At 47.2% G+C, this 20,552-nt stretch overlaps 1 protein-coding gene across 2 annotated transcripts in view; it reads right to left on the reverse strand.

The window, feature by feature from the left end:
- ZNF185 (zinc finger protein 185 with LIM domain) overlaps nt 1-20,552 on the reverse strand; it is an 80,746-nt gene that overhangs the window by 44,224 nt on the left and 15,970 nt on the right. For both annotated transcript variants that reach the window (XM_058196586.1, XM_058196585.1), the window contains exons 2-3: nt 1,580-1,659; nt 832-967 (exon numbers count right to left, since the gene is read on the reverse strand). In XM_058196586.1, coding sequence (XP_058052569.1) covers nt 832-967; nt 1,580-1,604 — 161 coding nt within the window. In that variant the 5' untranslated portion in view covers nt 1,605-1,659. The remainder of the gene's footprint in view (nt 1-831; nt 968-1,579; nt 1,660-20,552) is intronic.

Below are 20,552 nucleotides of genomic sequence, written 5' to 3' on the forward strand. Positions count from 1 at the left end.
CCTTGCTTCTTGTCCTGCCCTCAGGTGCTTTGGAGAATAGCTTGACTCCCTCTTCTTTGGGGCAGCCCCTGAGATATTGAACCATTGCTATCATGTCTCCCCTAGTCCTTCTTTTATTAAACTTGACATACCGAGTTCCTGCAACCGTTCTTCATATGTTTTAGCTTCCAGTCCCCTAATCATCTTTGTTCCTCTTCTCTGCACTCTTTCTAGAGTCTCCACATCTTTTTTACATCATGGCAACCAAAACTGGATGCAGGATTCCATGTGTGGCCTTACCAAGGCATTATAAAGTGGTATTAACACTTCATGTGATCTTGATTCTATCCCTCTGTTTATGGAGCCTAGAACTGTGTTGGCTTTTTTGGCAGCTGCTGCACACTGCTGGCTCATATCTAAATGGTTGTCCACTAGGACTCCAAGATCCCTCTCACAGTTACTACTATTGAGCGAGGTACCACCTATACTGTACCTGTGCATTTGGTTTTTCTTCCCTAAATGTAGAATCTCACTTTTTTCACCATTGAATCTCATTTTGTTAGATAGCACCCAATGTTCAAGACTGTCAAGAGCCTTGTGTATCTTATCACCCTCTCTCTTCTCAGTTTGGACCTGTGAGGACTATTGAGGCAAGTACTATTCCCACATGACCAGTGCGTGAGAAGTGGATGCTGATTGAGTGATGTTCTGTGAGTTCTCCTCTAAGCCAGAAGGACATGTGAAAGTGTCTTTTGAGGTAAAAAAGTAAAAAGAAGCCATTTTTTTCTCCCAAGGAAAGGAATCGTTCAGGAAACTGGAGCAAATTTTAGGATAGAGTTGCTTCATACTCACAAAGGACTGTGGTTCTGCTTCTCCTCAGAATCAGACTTGTGATGGATCCAACTCTTGTCCCCTTTCAGAGTTGTCCTTACTTTCATTTGGGTAATAATCCGTTTCCGGTCTTCCTCGCTGGGTAGGATGACGCCATCTTTAAAAAATGTGGATCAAGAAGAAGTTGGAAGAACAGAAAGTCCAATGAATATGAACTTTGAGCTCTTGGACTACAAACTTGTCTTGGGGACCTTCTCATTCTGGTTTTGAGCTGATTATTCAGGAGGAGAAGTGGCTTTAAAGATCTCAAGGTTGTTTTTGGAAACTTATCACTGGGATAAGTGCTGGACTCACATTCATCAACAACTCTCTCAGAAGGTCTCAACAAATAAACACAATTTGAATACATTACAATTCTTAACTGAGAAAGGGCCCTTAATTTATCTCAGGTGTAATTTGTAGCTGTGCAACCATTTAAATCCAACGTAATTTAAACCCTTAATTGTTCTACGTATCTGATGCCAACGGCTGTAGCTCATCAGAGCTTATGACTTTTAATAAAACGTTTTAATCTTAAAAAGCATTACCAGACTCCTCCTGACTCATCTCTATTTGTTTTGTCTGATTTCTGGATTTTTAAGCAAGTAATCAAATTGTGTTGTCATTTATAATTAACCCCATCAAATAACTCCAAGGTATCTCAGTACTTTGGGTTTAAAGGAAGCACATTATACAATTTGGGATTAAGCGTCCCATAATGTTCATTTACCTTTCATGGCGCCAAGAGACAGCATGATTCACACTGGTTCCCTCACTGTGCAGTTTCCAGCGTTTGACCGAAAAATATAACTAGGACAGAAGAAATGAAAACCAGATTATTCCTGTAAAATGCAGCAGAAGGCAAACAGATGCTCCTCAGCCTTCCCTTGATGTTCCAAGAAAGCCATAATCACAATACACACCTGTTATGGAAACTAGGATCTCGGAAGGTTAGGGAAAAAAGTCAAGATGGTCTCTATCCTGAAAATTACGCAATAGGACACTGCACACCAGGACAACAAGAGACAAGGACAGTTTTTCCTCCATGCCATCACTCTGCTAACCAAATAATTCCCACAACACTGTCAAACTATTTACTGACTATATTACTATTATTCTTCTCATCTTTCCTATTACCTATCTCCTTTTCTACTTATGACTATAACTTTGTTGCTTGTATCTTTACGATTTATATTGTTTTATTTACCGGTAGTTTCCTAGTATGATTTATGTTGATTGCTTACTTAGTATCCTATGATTATCACTTGTATCTTATGATTTATGATGAACGTCTTTTTATGATGACTATGATCATAATTTATCACTTACAGCTTTTATGTACAATGAGAGCTTATGCACCGGAGGCAAATTCTTTGTGTGTCCAATCACACTTGGCCAAAAAAGAATTCTATTCTATTCTATTCTATTCTATTCTATTCTATTCTATTCTATTCTATTCTATTCTATTCTATTCCATTCCACTCCACTCCACTCCACCCCACCCCACTCCACTCCACTCCATTCCGTTTATTCTATTCTCATTCTATTCTATTCATTCTATTCTATCTATTCTATTCTGTTCTATTCTATTCTATTCTATTCTACTTACTCCACCTCTACTCTACTCTACTCTACTCTACCATTGTTCTACTCTACTCTACTTCTATTCTATTCTATTCTATTCTATTCTATCTCATTCTATTCATTCTATTCTATTCTATTCTACTTTACTCCACTCTACTCTACTATTGTTCTACTCTACTCTACTTCTATTCTATTCTATTCTATTCTATTCTATTCTATTCTATTCTATTCTATTCTACTTTACTCCACTCTACTCTACTCTACTATTGTTCTACTCTACTCTACTCCTATTCTATTCTATTCTATTCTATTCTATTCTATTCTATTCTATTCTATTCTATTCTATTCTATTCCATTCCACTCCACTCCACTCCACCCCACCCCACTCCACTCCACTCCACTCCACTCCATTCCGTTTATTCTATTCTATTCTATTCTATTCTATTCTATTCTATTCTATTCTATTCTATTCTATTCTATTCTATTCTACTTTACTCCACTCTACTCTACTATTGTTCTACTCTACTCTACTTCTATTCTATTCTATTCTATTCTATATTCTATTCTATTCTATTCTATTCTATTCTACTTTACTCCACTCTACTCTACTCTACTCTACTCTACTATTGTTCTACTCTACTCTACTTCTATTCTATTCTATTCTATTCTATTCTATTCTATTCTATTCTATTCTATTCTATTCTACTTTACTCCACTCTACTCTACTCTACTATTGTTCTGCTCTACTCTACTCCTATTCTATTCTATTCTATTCTATTCTATTCTATTCTATTCTATTCTATTCTATTCCATTCCACTCCACTCCACTCCACCCCACCCCACTCCACTCCACTCCACTCCATTCCGTTTATTCTATTCTATTCTATTCTATTCTATTCTATTCTATTCTATTCTATTCTATTCTTGTTCTGTTTCCCTTCCCCCAATACTCCCAGCAAAGAGTCCGTCAGAGGCCTTCCTTTTTTTTTTTCCTTTTATTTACATAGATACATGTCCTGGCCACGTCTACCCACGGGCCTGCCAAGTTTCTGGAGATAACGAGGAAATTATAGATAAGGCCAGAATTACTCACGAATATATTCTTCCCTCCATGAATTAGCTTGCCCCAAATTCATTGCTTTGTCCGAGACAAAAAACCAGGAAGTCCCGCCTCCTATTTATAGTCTCTGCAGATGTCACTGCATGACAATTATGACTTGGCTTTGTCCCAACTCTTCCGCTGCTGCGCACGCCGATCAAGCCTTCGTAACCTTGCGTCCCTCCAAAACTGTTCTTGGGGCGTTGCCAAATCAGAAGAAGGCCCGGGAGAATCAGGCCTTGCCGACCCCTCCCTTTGAGTGGGTGCCAGGGAGGAGAGGGCTCAAGAGAAGCAGGGCTTGCCAGGTCTTCTCCTCATTTTCTGAATCATCCGAGTCCAGGAGTCTGGGTCCAGGAACCTGGGTCACAACACTATCCTCACCGCAGGGCCCTTCCCCGGGCTGACGATCGGGATGCGGTCGGGCTGGGTTCTGCTCATGGAAGGCCTGCACCAGGTCAGGGCATGAACGCCGGAGGCATCTACCCAGGAGAAATCAGTCCCGTATCCCTTCCACGCGATCAAATATTGAAACGACCCTTTAGCCAGCGAGAGTCTCGTGACGCTGTGGACTTCAGATTCCTCAGATCCGTCCTCAGCGACAGTGACGGGTGCTGTTGGGCACCGAAGGGGACTCGTGTGGCCTCAGGAACCAGAAGGGACCGGTGAAAAACGGGGTGGATCCGCATGGATCGTGGCAGGGTCAGTCGGTAGGCTACCGGGTTGATGACTGCCTCGACAGGGAACGGGCCGATGAATCGGTGGTCCAACTTTACCGGGCGGTCGGACGGGAGGTGTTTGGTGGAGAGCCACACCCGGTCTCCAACTGCCAGCGGGGGCGTTGCCCGTCGGGAGCGGTCGGCGGACCGTTTGTAGTCCTCCTTTGCCCGATTCAGCTGCTGACGTACCAACTGTTGGACCGCATGCAATTCCGTCAGGAAGGTCTGCGTTTCGGGAACAGGAGAGTCCGGTGGTGCCAGAGGGAAGAGCTGCGGATGGTACCCCACATTGGCAAAGAACGGGGTCATCTGAGTAGAGGTGTGCTGAGAGTTGTTAAAAGCAAACTCCGCCAGGGACAGGTAGTCGGCCCAGTTGTCCTGTTGCTGGTTGATGAAGCAACGGAGATACTGTTCCAGTATACCGATGACCTTCTCTGTACCCCCGTCGGTCTCCGGATGGTGCGATGACGACAGACATACCTGCACCTCCAACGCGGCCATCAGGCTCTTCCAGAAGCGGGCTGTGAACTGAACTCCACGGTCCGAAACCACCCTGTCCGGTAGACCATGGAGGCGGAAGATGTGCTGCAGAAAGAGACGGGCCGTTTTTGCGGCTGTGGGCAGTCCGCGGCATGGGATGAAGTGTGCCATCTTGGTGAGCATGTCCACCACCACCAGCACCGTGGTGAACCCAGAGGACGGCGGCAGGTCTGTCAGGAAATCCATAGAGATCGCCCCCCAGGGTCTGTCGGGTGTCGGCAAGGGCTGGAGGAGCCGGGAGGGGCCCCGTGGCGGTCTTGGCTTGCCGGCACGGTACGCAGGATGTCACGAGGCATGTATATCATGCCGCACTCGGGGCCACGAAAAGGTCCGTGTCACCAGGTGGAGGGTCTTGAAGAACCCAAAATGTCCTGCTGCAGGGTTGTTGTGGCACTGGGTCATGACGAGGGCTCGGAGTGGTCCTGTGGGCACATATAATCGCCCAAACTTGAGTAAGTCCTCCTCCAAGGTCCAAGGAGACGTGGGGCCCACCTCCGCTCTCCTTTGCTGCGACCAGGCGCCCTGGCGCTGCGCCTCGCACCTGGGCCCGCAAGTCCACTGGCTCCCGTGCTGCGGCCAAGGCTTCTGCCGCAGCACTGTCCGTGGAGGAAGGGGTCCTTGGCGCAGAGGTACTCTGGCTTGGGACAGGGCATCCGCCCTCCGGTTGTGACCGCTGGGAATGTAGGTCACGCGGAAGTTGAACCGGCAAAACAACGACCACCGGATCTGCCGCTGGTTCAACTTCCGAGCTGTGGTGAGGTGCTCGAGATTCCGATGGTCCGCTCGACCTCCACCTGATGTCGGGCCCTCCAGATGGTGTCGCCAAGCCTCGAATGCAGCCTTGATAGCCAGCAACTCTTTTTCCCAGATAGTGTAGTTGCGCTCGGAAGGTTGAGTTTCCGGGAGTAGTAAGCGCAGGGAAAAAGTGTGCCGCCATTCGCCGGAGCCTGTAGCAGCACCGCTCCCAGAGCCACATTGACGCGTCCGTTTCCACCACAAAAGGCCGGAGCGGGTCGGGATGCCTCAGGACGGGTTCCGTGTGAAGGCTTTCTTGAGGGCTGTGAATGCTTCTTGCTGCGGGGACCCCACCGAATGCAACCTTCTTCCTGAGGAGCTGGGTAAGTGGAGCTGTCAGTGTGGCGAAGCCGGGATGAAGGTCCGGTAGTAGTTGGCGGCCCAGCAGGCGCTGAACATCCTTCACCCGACGAGGGCTTCCCAGCTACACAAAGCTTCTACTTTACATGGGTCCATGGCTATGCCCTCGGCGAGATGATATGCCCGAGGAATTCTATGGAAGTCCGGAAGAAGACGCATTTCTCCAGTTTCGCATTGAGTTGTTGCTCCATAGCGTTGCAGAACCAGACTGACGTGTCGAAGGTGGCTTTCCCTGGACCGGGAGTAAATCAGGATGTCGTCGAGGTAGATAACCACAAACCGATCCAACATGTCTCGGAACACGTCGTTTATGAAGTGCTGAAAACGGCGGAGCATTGGTCAACCCAAATGGCATGACAGTGTATTCGTAGTGTCCGTATCGGGTGCCGAATGCCGTCTTCCATTCGTCTCCTTCTCGTATCCGCACCAGGTTGTAGGCCCCCCGGAGATCGAGCTTGGTGAAGATCGTGGCCTCCCGCAACCTTTCCAGTAGCTCCGGGATGAGCGGCAGGGGGTAGCGATTCCGCACCGTAATGGCGTTTAGCCGGCGGTAATCACAGCATAGGCGCAAGTCCCTGTCTTCTTCTTCACAAAGAGGACCGGGGCCGAGAGAGGACTTTGAAGGCCGGATGAACCCTCGGGCCAGGTTTTTGTCCAGGAAGTCCCTGAGGCGGCCAACTCGGCTCCGACATGGAATACAGGCGTCCCACAGGCAGTGGTGCGTTGGGCAGAAGGTCCACGGGCAATCGAGGGGCCGATGCGGGGTAGTCGGTCCGCCTCCTTCTCGCTGAACACGCCGGCGAAGTCCGTCAGCTCAGGAGGCAAGGTGATGGCAGCGGTGGGGACGTTCTGGCCGGCACAGGTGTGGCGGATGTGATCGACGACTGCAGACTCGGGAAAGAGATGGCGTTCGCGACCAGGCCACCTGAGGATCGTGGGTCCGCCAGGCCACCCCAGGGACCAAGGGAAAATGAAGGTCCGCCGTGACATAAAACTGGATCGCCACCTCATGGTCCCCAATAGCCAGGCGCAAAGGCTGGGTGGCGAATTTAATGGGGCCGGACACCAGTTCTCGTCCATCAATTGTCTCTACCGCATCGGAGGGTCCACGGAACCACGGGACCGCAAACTGGGTCACAAAGGCCTGGTCCATAAAGTTTGTTGTGGCCCTGAGTCCACCAGCGCATGCGCCTGGAGCCCGTCCGACTGGTTCCCCAACCATATCCGTGTGTCCAGAATCAGATGCCGAGGGGCCCAGAGTCTACTTCCGCAACGTCCAGTGGGGCTTAGTACGTGCCCGACCTAGGGTTTCCCGAGGTCGGGCCTGCTCCGCTTCCCGATTGGTCACGCTGTGATTCGGGACCGGCGTCGTGCCCCACTTCGCTTTCTGGGGCAAGAAGCGGTAGTGGCGGGCTCCCACAGTACAGGCACAATCCCCTTGGCGCCCGGTTCCGCCTCCTGGGCTGTTAGGCGAGGTCTGGCCGCTCCCAACTCCATGGGCTCTTCCGCAGCGGTTACAAAACGTGGGCGACCCTGGGTGCTGGTGGTGCAGGAAGTGGGGTGCAGATGTCGACGGAGGGTCCCGGGGTGCGACGGGACGGTCGCCGTTGCAGACGGGCATCGAGGCGGAGACAAAGGCACCAAGTTGTCGAGGGTCCGCGGCGCCCACGCGGGCCAGCTCGCCTTGCAATTCCTCTGAGAGTCCCTCCTGAACGCGCCCACCAGCGCTGCATCATTCCAGTCAGAGTCCTGGCACAAAAGACGAAATTCGCGATGTACTCCTGCAGGGGCGTTTCCTTGACGGAGTTCCTTAAGGCGCCTGGTTGCCGCCAGCATTCGAACGGGTCCTCATACATGGTGCGAGGTGCTGCCAAAACGCTGTTGGTCCGCCAGCAGGGGCTGTCCTGGAGCAAGAGGGCGTGGCCCATCGAGCAGCCGAGCCGGAAAGAAGGTTAATCACGAAGGCCACCTTAGCCCGGTCGCCTGGGAAATCCTCTGGCCTCATAGCCATGTAGAGCTGGCACTGTCCCAAGAAGGTCGGGAACATCTCAGGCTGCCCAGAAAACTTATCCGCACGGTTATCGGGCACTTGCGGCGAGGAGGAGGAGGAGGATGGGGGGCTGCAGGCACATTCCTGGCAGCAAGTTGGCCTGCCAAGTGAGCCACTTGCTGCTGGAGCTGTTGGTTAGCCGTGGGTAGCTGCTCTAACTGCTGCTGTACCTGCTGCTGATCCATCTTTGGTGGAAGATGTTTTAGTCAGGTCTCGGACAAAATGTTCTGTTTCCCTTCCCCCAATACTCCCAGCAAAGAGTCCGTCAGAGGCCTTCCTTTTTTTTTTCCTTTTATTTACATAGATACATGTCCTGGCCACGGCTACCCACGGGCCTGCCAAGTTTCTGGAGATAACGAGGAAATTATAGATAAGGCCAGAATTACTCACGAATATATTCTTCCCTCCATGAATTAGCTTGCCCCAAATTCATTGCTTTGTCCGAGACAAAAAACCAGGAAGTCCCGCCTCCTATTTATAGTCTCTGCAGATGTCACTGCATGACAATTATGACTTGGCTTTGTCCCAACTCTTCCGCTGCTGCGCACGCCGATCAAGCCTTCGTAACCTTGCGTCCCTCCAAAACTGTTCTTGGGGCGTTGCCAAATCAGAAGAAGGCCCGGGAGAATCAGGCCTTGCCGACCCCTCCCTTTGAGTGGGTGCCAGGGAGGGAGAGGGCTCAAGAGAAGCAGGGCTTGCCAGGTCTTCTCCCTCATTTTCTGAATCATCCGAGTCCAGGAGTCTGGGTCCAGGAACCTGGGTCACAACAATTCTATTCTATTCTATTCTATTCTATATTCTATTCTATTCTATTCTACTTTACTCCACTCTACTCTACTCTACTCTACTATTGTTCTACTCTACTCTACTTCTATTCTATTCTATTCTATTCTATTCTATTCTACTTTACTCCACTCTACTCTACTCTACTATTGTTCTACTCTACTCTACTTCTATTCTATTCTATTCTATTCTATTCCACTCCACTCCACTCCACTCTGCTCTTGTTCTGTTCTGTTCTGTTCTGTTCTGTTCTGTTCTGTTCTGTTCTGTTCTGTTCTGTTCTATTCTATTCTATTCTATTCTATTCTCCACATAAAAAAGTGGGTAGGAGTTTGATTATTCCAGTGTGGTTACCATCCTGATTTTTAATTAACACCCTGCAGCTATCTCTATATGGGACAGTCCCCAACCCCCAAACTGTGGACTGCCACTGGTTGACGGCATGCCTGCAACCGGTCCACGCAAACAAGCAAAGTCCCAGGCAGCATGCAAAACCACACTGCCTCCGGTCCAGGGTAAAACCTATCTCCACAAAACTGATCCCTGGTGCTGAAAAGGTTGGGGCCTGCTGCTCTATGGGATTAATATCCCACAGTTAATGCTACTTAATTGTTCAATAGCTACGCCTCCTCCCTCATTGCATCGGCAGATAACCGCCCGGCCGCCCTGTTTCGGGTGACTCGCTCCCTCCTTCATCAGGGGGAGCGGGATGACCCGTTGCAGGGACGGGCTGAGGAGTTTAACGGTTATCTATATGATAAAATCGTTCAGCTTCGGGATGGTCTGGATCAAGATTGCGGTGATGCGGGTGAGACGCTCGAGGGTGGTCTTGGCGACATTATTTGGGATGAGTTTGACCCTGTGGCTCCCGAGGACATGGACAGGTTGCTGGGTAGGTTGAATGCCACCACGTGTTTACTGGACCCGTGCCCCTCCTGGCTGGTGCTGGCCACTCAGGAGGTGACACGAGGCTGGCTCCAGGCGATTACGATCGCTTCTTTGGTGGAGGGTGTCTTCCCGGCCGCCTTGAAAGAGGCGGTGGTGAGGCCCCTCCTTAAGAAGTCTTCCCTGGACCCGGCTGTTTTAGGTAATTATCGTCCGGTCTCCAACCTTCGCCGGCGAAGGTTGTAGAGAGTATGGTGGCATATCAGCTTCCTTGCACCTGGATGAAACTGTCTATCTAGACCCATTCCAGTCCAGTTTCCACCCGGTTACAGCACGGAGACGGCTTTGGTCGCGTTGGTAGATGATCTCTGAGGGCCAGGGATAGGTTGTTCCTCTGCCCTGGTCCTATTAGACCTCTCAGCGGCTTTCGATACCATCGACCATGGTATCCTGCTGCGCCGGTTGGGGATTGGGAGTGGGAGGCACCGCTATCGGTGGTTCTCCTCCTATCTCTCCGACCGGTCGCAGTCGGTGTTGACAGGGGGCAGAGGTCGCCCCGAGGCGCCTCACTTGTGGGGTGCCGCAGGGGTCGATTCTCGCCTTCTGTTTAACATCTACATGAAACCGCTGGGTGAGATCATCAGTGGTTTCGTGTGAAGTATCAGCTGTATGCGGATGATACTCAGCTGTACTTTTCTACACCGAACCACCCCAACGGTTATCAAGTGCTGTCCCGTGTCTGGAGGCCGACGGGTCTGGATGGGGAGAAACAGGCTCAAGCTCAATCCCGCCAAGACAGAGTGGCTGTGGATGCCGCATCCCGCACAGTCAGCTAAATCAGCGGCTGAACATCGGTGGCGAGTCATTGGCCCCGATGGAGAGGGTCCGCAACTTAGGCGCCCTCCTGGATGAACGGCTGTCTCTAGAAGAGCATTTGACGGCCGCTCCAGGAGAGTGTTCTACCAGGTTCGCCTGGTACGCCAGTTGCGCCTTTCTGGACCGGGATGCCCTATCCACGGTTACTCACGCACTCGTGACGCCTCGCCTGGATTACTGCAATGCTCTACATGGGGCTCCCTTGAGGGGCATCCGAGGCTACAGTTAGTCCAGAATGCAGCTGCACGGGTGATAGATGGAGCCCTCGTGGCTCCCATATGACACCTATCCTGCGCAGACTGCACTGGCTTCCTGTGGCCTTCCGGTGCGCTTCAAGGTTTTGGTGACCACCTTTAAAGCGCCCATGGCATTGGGCCGGGTTATTTACGGGACCGCCTACTGCGACCGAATACCTCCCACCGTCCGTGCGCTCTCACAGAGAGGGTCTCCTCAGGGTGCCGTCAGCGAGGCAATGTCGTCTGGCGCGCCCAGGAAGGGCCTTCTCTGTGGGGCTCCCACCCTCTGGAACGATCTACCCCGGACTTCGTCAGCTTCGGACCTTCGGACCTTCCGCATGGGCTTAAAACATACTTATTTAATTGTGCAGGACTGAGCTAGATTTTAAATTTTGGGTTTTAAATTGGGTTTTATTTCTATTTTTAATTGGACGGGCTTTAGAATAAGTTTTTTAAATGTTTTATATTGTATTTATATTCTATTTATCTGTTTTTAGTGCCTGTAAACCGCCCTGAGTCCCTTGGGAGATAGGGCGCTATATAAATATGATTAAATAAAATAAATAAATAATAACAATATAACTTTACTGAAAGTTTTAAAACCAGAGGTAAAACCCTAATCTAACATGATATAGAATAAGAAAGAAAAATTAAATAAAAAGGCAGAAATGAGAGATGGGGTGGGGGGAGAGAAAGCCGAAACTGCAAGAAAGAAAAAGTAAGAGAAAAGTAGAAAAGAAAGAAACAAGATACAAAGAGGTAACTTTCAAAACATTCTTAAAGATCCATCTCATCCTGGGCACCCTTTTTTTGTTTGTTTGAACTATTACCATCAGGCAGCCGGTACAGGACAATAAAAACAAGGACAAATAGGCTGAAAAACAGCTTCTATCCCAGAGCAGTAACTGTACTGAATTCTACTGTATAGTGCAATACTAGTGCAATACCAGGGGCTTTCAATTCAACTGTATGGAATGGGAAAGATGTGTGTTTTTGTTTTATTTTTTTTATGTATAATGTACACTAAAGATGGCATTTAATTTTGTTGTATGGGGTGCAATGACAATAAAGCAAACTAAACTAACTTCCTTTTTTCTTTATGGCACTTTTTAGTAGAATTATAAATTCTCTAAAGTTGATCATGGCTCTCTTTTTTCTATATCTATCCTATCTAAATAATCCAGACTGTAATTCATGCTTTTTTTCCCCTGTTTTGCTCATTAAAAGGTCCATAAGGCACTAGAGTTCATTTTACTTAAGATTGAGAGAACACGCAGAAGTCACCAATGAAGTTCAGAGCTAAGCTGAGCTGGGATTTGAACGCAGCTCTTTGCAAATTTTTAGCCTGCCATTCATGGACAGGATGGGCAATATTTTGTTAACGGAAGCCAAACATTGGGTGGGCAAATATGAGAAAGGGGGATACCAACATTAACCCTGGAGCAGAGCAATTACACAATGCTCTTTTATGAAGGAACTAAGATTTGCAAGAAGGATTGGTGTTTTCTGGGTGGCTTGTAGATTTTGACTTTTGATTCTCTTGGGTTTTTTTAAAGTCCAAGGGACTCGCAGGAGTCTTCTCCAGCACCATCGTTCAAAGGCTTCAATTCTTTAGCGCTCAGCCTTTCTTATGATCCAATTTTCACAGCCATACATTGCAACTGGGAAAACCATCACCTTGACTATACACACTTTTGTTGGCAGGGTGATGTCTCTGCTTTTTAGAATGCTGTCTAGATTTGCCATAGCTTTCCTGCCCAAGAGCAAGCGTCTTTTAATTTCTTGGCTGCAGTCCCCATCTGCGGTGGTCTTGGAGCCCAGGAAAATAAAATCTGTCACTACCTCCATTTCTTCCCCAGTGTTTGCCAGGAATTGAGAGGGCCGGATGCCATGATCTTAGTTTTCTTAATGTTGAGTTTCAAGCCAACCTTTACACTCTTCCTTCTTCACCCTTAGAAGGCCAGATCCTGAAGATGAAACTCAAATACTTTGTCCACCTAATAAGAAGGAAGGACTCACTGGAGAAGAGCCTAATGCTGGGAAAGATTGAGGGCAAAAGAAGAAAGGGACGACAGAGAATGAGGTGGCTGGATGGAGTCACTGAAGCAGTCGGCATGAGCTTAAATGGATTCCAGAGGATGGTAGAGGACAGGAAGGCCCGGAGGAACGTTGTCCATGGGGTTGTGATGGGTCGGACACAACTTCGCAACTAACAACAAAAAAGTCCATAATAAACCTTGTTCTCTTCTCTATCCTTCCATCCCCACCCAGGATCAATCTACTGAAACGTTGCATTTCTTGTTTGCATGCATTCTTGCATATTTGCCATCACAGACCGGTCTGTAGTGGTGGGATTCTCCTGAATTCCAGTAAGTGTGATTTCAGGAACTGTAGGATCCCAAAGAAAAGTGGTCCAAGATCCCGCGGGGCCCATGGATCATTCTTCAGTGCTGTGAGTGCTAATCTTGCAGGCTTAGCCTCCAACTCTCAATGACTTGAGCCAGTCAGGTGGCACAATAGTTACTGTATTGCAGGCTAACTATCCACGGTCTGGAGTTCGATCCTGACCGGCTCAAGGATGACTCAGCCTTCCATCCTTCTGAGGTCAGTAAAATGAGGACTCAGATTGTTGTGGGTAATATGCTAATCTTGTAAACTGCTCAGAGAGTGTTGTAAAACACTATGGGGTGGTATATACAGTAAGTCTAAATGCTATTACTATTGCTACTAGCAAAATATGGATAGGATAGGATAGGATAGGATAGGATAGGATAGGATAGGATAGGATAGGATAGGATAGGATAGGACAGGACAGGACAGGACAGGACAGGACAGAAGAATTGGAAGGGACCTTGGAAGTCTTCAAGTCCAACCCCCCCTTCTTAGGCAGGAAACCCGATATCATTCCAAGGCAAATGGTTGTCCGATCTCTTCTTAAAAACCTCCAGTGTCCGAGCATTCAAAACTTTTGCAGGCAAGTTGTTCCAATGGTTAATTGTTCTAACTGTCAGGAAATTTCTCCTTAGTTCTAAGTTGCTTCTCTCCTTGATTAGTTTCCACCCATTGCTTCTTGTCCTGCCCTCAGGTGCTTTGGAGAATAGCTTGACTCCCTCTTCTTTGTGGCAACCCCTGAGATATTGGAACGCTGCTATCATGTCTCCCCTAGTCCTTCTTTTCATTAAACTAGGCATACTCAGTTCCTGCAACCGTTCTTCATAGGTTTTAGCCTCCAGTCCCCTAATCATCTTTGTTCCTCTTCTCTGCATTCTTTCTAGAGTCTCAGCATCTTTTTTACATTGTGGCGACTAAAACAGGAATCAGCATTCCAAGTGTGTCCTTACCAAGGCCTTATAAAGTGGCATTAACACTTAACATGATCTTGATTCTATCCCTCTGTTAATTCAGTCTAGGCTGTGTTGACTTTTTTGGCAGCTGCAACACATTGCTGGCTCCTATTGAAGTGATTGTCCATTAGGACACCAAATTCCCTTGGACAGTTACCACTACTGAGCGAGGTACCACCTATACTGTACCTGTGCATTCGATATGGAAGGAGGAACCTGTCACTAAAGAGCTGGGTTGAGATTTGCAGCATGATTCATGCTCGGAAAAGCTGAGCATTGGCAAGAATTGCTTGTTGTTGCCCAAAGCCATTGCTGAAGCAAACTGCCGACATGCCCGGCTTTGCATAAATCTGCCAAGCCAGAAATTCAAGCGCAGCCTGAATGTTTGGGATGAGCTTTTTCCAAGTTCAAATGAGAGGCGGGTGGAGGCAGTTGGGAGCCCAGGAGGAAAAACTTGACTCTTCAATGTCAATGAGAGTGCTGCGAATCTAGATGTACAGTTGGATACAGGGGAGGTTGCTCACGGAAGCATCGTTGCGGAGCAGGGAACACCTCTGATCAACAGCGACAAAAGTTGTCACCCAGAATGGGTGACATTCTGGTTGGATTCACATGTCATGCTGAATCACAGCACAATAAGATTATGTTTGATTGAATCGGAGAGCCCACTCAGTTGTGAGTGATAACTAGGGGTGAAACGCTCCCGGTTCTGACCAGATCGCCCAATCCGGTAGTGATGACGGTGGGTGGTTCGGAGAACCGGTAGCAAAAATCCCTGCCCCCCACCCATGCCCAGCTGAGCCGCACGATCATCAGAGGTTTTTTTAAAAAAAACTTTTAAAAGCATTTTTTCTTCAGCCGAAAAAATGCTTTTACAAGTAAAAAAAAAACCTCTGATGATCGTGCGGCTCAGCTGGGATCGTCAGCTGGGATCGGCAGAGGAGCCTTTTAAAGCATTTTTTAATCGGCTGAAGAGTTTGTACAAAAAGTTAAAAAAAAAGTTAGCCACGCCCACCCAGTCACATTACCCACCCATCTACCAAGCCATGCCCACAGAACTGGTAGTAACAAATTTTACATTTCACCACTGGTGATAACCCATCATAAATGGCTTACAAATCCAACCAACTGTGGTTTGTTGTTCAAAGAAACCACAACTTAATGTGGTGTGAATCCATCGCTGTGTTCCACTTCTTAAGATTCCAGATGCCTTTTTTATGTTTACTTAATTAAACATGTGTCATTTATTAATATTCACGCAGTTAGGGTTTTTATTTTCTCCTCTAAGCATTCCTGCATACCTAAGTATTCCAAATTATTGGGAAGGGAAGGGAAGGGAAGGGAAGGGAAGGGAAGGGAAGGAAGGAAGGAAGGAAGGAAGGAAGGAAGGAAGGAAGGAAGGAAGGAAGGAAGGAAGGAAGGAAGGAAGGTAGGTGGAACTGGACAATCCTGTTCAGTGTTTTTGAAGAATAAAATAGTAGACACGGAACACTATTATTGGCCTGACGACAGGAAAACGGAATGGGAATGACCATGCTGGAAAGCAACATGTCTACTTAATTTCTCTTACACTGAACGGTCAATTCTTTTTTCTTTTTTTTTTGCTACAAATCTTCCATGGACCTACAGAGGAAGGTAAGACAACCTGTTCTCATCTCTATTGGATTATTGTAAGCATTGGACCTACCATATGACGTTCCCAGCAAGGAAATAAAGAAAGGATCAGGGTTATATTCAAATGAGATAATACGGGGAAAGGGGAGGGAAGTAAAGTCACCCCTGTGTGCAAACTTCTGGAAGAGAAGGCGTGAGGGGTTGGAGACCAATGAGCAGACAACCATCCCTAAGAGAAAAAAGGCAGTTGTTGGTAGACTGGACCACACTGGACCATGGATGGGAAGTGCCAGGAGCAGAGGAACAACCAATCAAATCTCACTATGGGCTGTAACCCAGATAGAGCATCACCCAGATCTGCTGCTCTCTCCCTACAGTCCAGAATGGACTTTCTGAAGTTGGCTTAAGAAACAGCTGGAATCCCCATGGAAGACAAGCAGTTTTGGGCGCAGCACAGAGTAAGTCTTAGGGGCCTTCCTGTTCTGACCTAGGCTTCCCAAAAGCACGAAGCCAACTCCTCGTCCCGATAATTAGTTTTATTTAATTTAAAGGGAATTCCTCTCCAGCAAAGTCCCGGCCAATGGTCTTTCATGAGATTTCACAACTACAGACCTTTAATAGGCTTGGAGAACTGCCAGGCTGATATCTTTCAAATGCCATGCTGGAGCAGACAATATTTGGCAAGAAGTCAGGGACAGATCTTCACTCTAATGAATTGAACTACTTGTCTCCTGCAAAAAACCCTCCCCGTTCGCTCCTCTTTATTCCCTATGGGAGGGACTATTCACCGTCCACCTGTGGCTTTACTCCTGAGCTGACCCTTGTTCCTTAGCTGTTCCCTTCTCCTGGCAGCCCTGCGCATGCGCACACTGGAAACGGGCTCCAGCTGTTCTTCTGTCCCACTGATGTCTGACTCCGAAGGCAGATGACAACTGTCAGATGGCCCTGGCCCCCTCTCTGCCTCCGACGCAGAGCACTCATCAGAGCCTTCCCCAGACTCCAGGATTGGCCCACGTTCCTCCCCAACTTCCTCAGTGTCTGAGTCTGCCACCAGCTCCTCTGGCTACTGGTGGGCCACAACACTTCCAAACACCACTCTTCCTGGAGAACTTTTTGAAGGGTGTGCCCAGACAAGCTCCATTTTTTTGGCATTTCGTACTCCACTGTTGTGGGAAAACACGCATTTCAGAGAACTGGGTGGGGGCAGAACCCATGCCGAACGGCAAAAAGAAACGGCTCAGAATCCGGGGGCGTGCTGTGCTTGCGAGCTGAAAAGCAACTTCTTTTTCCTGCTGACGTGTTTGTCAACGCCGCTTTTTGACTAACTAGGATGTCACGTAAAGCCAAGAAGATGCCGTTGTGATACTGAAGCGGGCTGACACAAACGTAGAACAGAAGAACAACAGAGTTGGAAGGGACCTTGGTGGTCTTTTGAATGCAACCCCCTGCTCAAGCAGGAGAGTGGAAGCCCTCAGCCACTCCATAATATTTTTTTTTAATTCTTTCAAATCGTAGAACGTTGCTATCAATGACTCCAGAAATGGAATAGATAGGACTCATATTAACCAGTAGTTTAACATGCATTATATGCACCAAGAGCATAATCACCAAGACAAATTCCTTGTGTGTCCAATCACACTTGGCCAATAAAAATTCTATTCTATTCTATTCTATTAGGACAGCAGCCCCCAATTTTGGAGACACCAGGAACCGGTTCTGTGGAGAGAGGTTTTCCCATGGACCGGAGGGGGCATGGTTTCATGTGCTGCCTGCATCCCGCGGATGGGGCTTCACTTATTGGCCCAGTTTCTGGTATAATGTGGCCCAGTGCTGGTTCATGGACCAGGCAGGTTGGAGATCCCTGCATTAGGACACCTAAACCCTCCACTCTCAAATTCATGGTCGTCTTCGCCGAATTGGCATGAAATCATCTAGAGTAGTAGCCAAAATGCCTCCGGGGCTATGCCAATTCCCCGACCTCCGGACCTTCAAACGGGAACTGAAGACCTTATTATTTCATCGTGCGGGACTAGCCTAAGTGTAATTTTTTAATTGTAATTTTAATATGGGTTTTGTGTCGGTCTATGACCGTTTTAATTGATTCGGCCTACTAAATATTTGTTTTTAATTCTTTTTTTAATTTGTTATTTGTATTTTGTGTTTTAATATGGCTGTAAACTGCCCTGAGTCCTTCGGGAGAAGGGCGATATAGAAATTAAATTATAAATAAAAATAAAATAAATAAATAAAATTGTGGAGATCTTTTGGGAAAGGTGTATTTTTTGAGCTTTGATGACTAATAACACCACTTTTTTTTTTTTCGGGAGTTTCAAGATAATCCTATTCCACTGCTGGAATGGCCTGGGAATAGCCCAAACCTGAACCCAATTGAAAATCTATGCAGCCAACTAAAGAAACTTGTTAGTCAGAAGTGACCCAGCAATGAAACCCAGTTCATAGAAGCAATCCTTCAATCTTGGTTTCACATGATAACAGCTGCAGAACTCAGAGACTTGGCTTACTCCATGGGAAGACGTTGTAAGGCCATAATTCATGTTAAAGGTTACCCAACTAAGAATTAATTGACATGGTGATCATTTTTGTATATATCTCATTTTTTCTATGGATCATTTTGTATATCTTGTTTTTTCTAAGTGTTTCTGTTTTCTTCTTTGTACTGTAACCGCTATTCTAATAGCAAATCCTACATAAAATTTATTGCGTTACGTTCTTGATTAAATTATCTTTCCATTGATATATAATTTTATGGTACTACTCCAAAAAAAAAACCACCTGGTGTTATTAGTTAATTTTAGAAAATACACTTTTCCCAAAAGGTTTCCACAATTTTGACCACTACTGTAATTTTGATTCACTTACAGCTCGTATCTCTGGTAGTGAAATACTTCAAACCAGTGATGAAATCCAAATTATTTTTACTACCGGTTCTGAGGCCGCGGCTTGGTGGGCATGGCAGGGGAAAGATACTGCAAAATCTCCATTTCCCACCTCACTCCTGGGGGAAGAATATTGCAAAATCCCCATTCCCTCCCCACTCCAGGGGAAGGATACTGTAAAATCCCCATTCCCTCCCCACTCTGGGGCCAGCCAGAGGTGATATTTGCCAGTTCTCCAAAGTGCTCAAAATTTCCGCTACCAGTTCTCCAGAACCTGTCAGAACCTGCTGGATTTCACCCCTGCTTCAAACCCTGTCAAAGATCTCATTAAAACTGGATCTGCCCACTCATTTCTTCTCTTGGCTTCTATTCCTGTTTTTGAGCTGGGGAATGTCAACAAAGGACATTTTTCCCTCTCTCAAGCTGCTGAATCAGGAGGAGAAATTTCTAACCCCCCTCCGATCACAGCTCGAGGACTTTGTTGACTGCAGGCAATCCACCTGCTAATCTTCCACTCCCACTCAGAGCTGCAAGTTAAGTAGATCTAACAACTACTAACATCCACAAACCAGCACAGCAAGAAAAGTTTTAATTTTTTCCGGAGAAAGGGTTAGATTTTATCCATGCTAAGGTAGCATTTGGTGGATCCTTGGACAGGAAATTATCAGGAAATCCCAACCAATGAAGGCTAAATTGGGAGGGTGAAAAACCACCCCCTCCAGCAAAGCAATCTGTATTGGGGATGACAAAAAAAATCCTACATGAATGCTTTTTTTGTGGTCATCCAGTCCTGAGCGCAAGAGGATCCGGGGATAGGCTTGGAGGGAAGGGCCAATGAGAGCTTTTGAAGCAGGTGCTTGGGTCAACAGGCAACAAACGATTGAATTTCTTAGACATTATGACAGACGGTGCAGAGACGAGCAACTAAGATGATTAAAGGCCTGGAGACTAAAACATATGAGAAACGGTTGTAGGAACTGGGTATGGCTAGTCTAGAAAAAAGAAGAACTGGGGTGACATGATAGCAATATTCCAGTAATTGAGGGGCTGCCACAAAGGGGGTGGGGGGTCAACTTATTTTCCAATGCACCAGAAGACAAGACAAAGAAACAATGGATGGAAACTAATCAAGGAGAGAAGCAACCTGGAATTAAGGAGCAACTTCCTAACAGTGAGGACAATTAACCAGGGGAACGGCTTGCCTTCAGAAGTTATAAGTGCTTCATCACTGGGAGTTTTTAAGAAGAGACTGGAATGCCACTTGTCTGAAATGGTGTAGGCCATGGGTGTCAAACTCACTGCGTCACGTTGCCATCAGGTGACTTTTTACCATTTGCGGAGCTGGGATGCGCCCGCTGGCATCCAGCCCACTGGGCGCCAGTTTGACACCCCTGGTGTAGAGTCTCCTGCTTGAGCAGGGGACTGGATTAGAAGACCTCCGAAGTCCCTTCCAGCTCTCCTCTGACACATACCCCATGCAAATCTTCAGTTCCCAGAATTTCTAGACACCTCAGTAACGTCCCACCCAACTCCACCTCTGAACATCCTAGCATTCAATGCTAATTGGCAAATTTCCATAGATTAAAAAAAAAACACCAGCGGGTTGGAGATCCATTCCCAGTGTGAAAAAGGATATTGCAAAATGCACTGAAACCCGAGAATATTCCAAAATACCTGAACTGCAGAAGGAAACACCTACTCAGCAAATTGCCACAAAAATACAAAGCCTACCCCAAATATCCAAAACAGCAGTAAACCTACTGGAAAATCCGCCCTAATTTTCTGCCTTTTCTTTGCTAAGCGAAGTTTTGAAAATTTGGAAATTACAGGGTGTGGAGTGTACTTTCTTCCTGGAGGGATCAATCTTTCTTCTCTGAAAAAGAACATGGTTTCAGACTAGATTTTAGCAGTTGGGATTGGAGAA

This window comes from Ahaetulla prasina, chromosome 11 (assembly GCF_028640845.1).
Source record: "Ahaetulla prasina isolate Xishuangbanna chromosome 11, ASM2864084v1, whole genome shotgun sequence".
Lineage (NCBI taxonomy): Eukaryota > Metazoa > Chordata > Lepidosauria > Squamata > Colubridae > Ahaetulla > Ahaetulla prasina.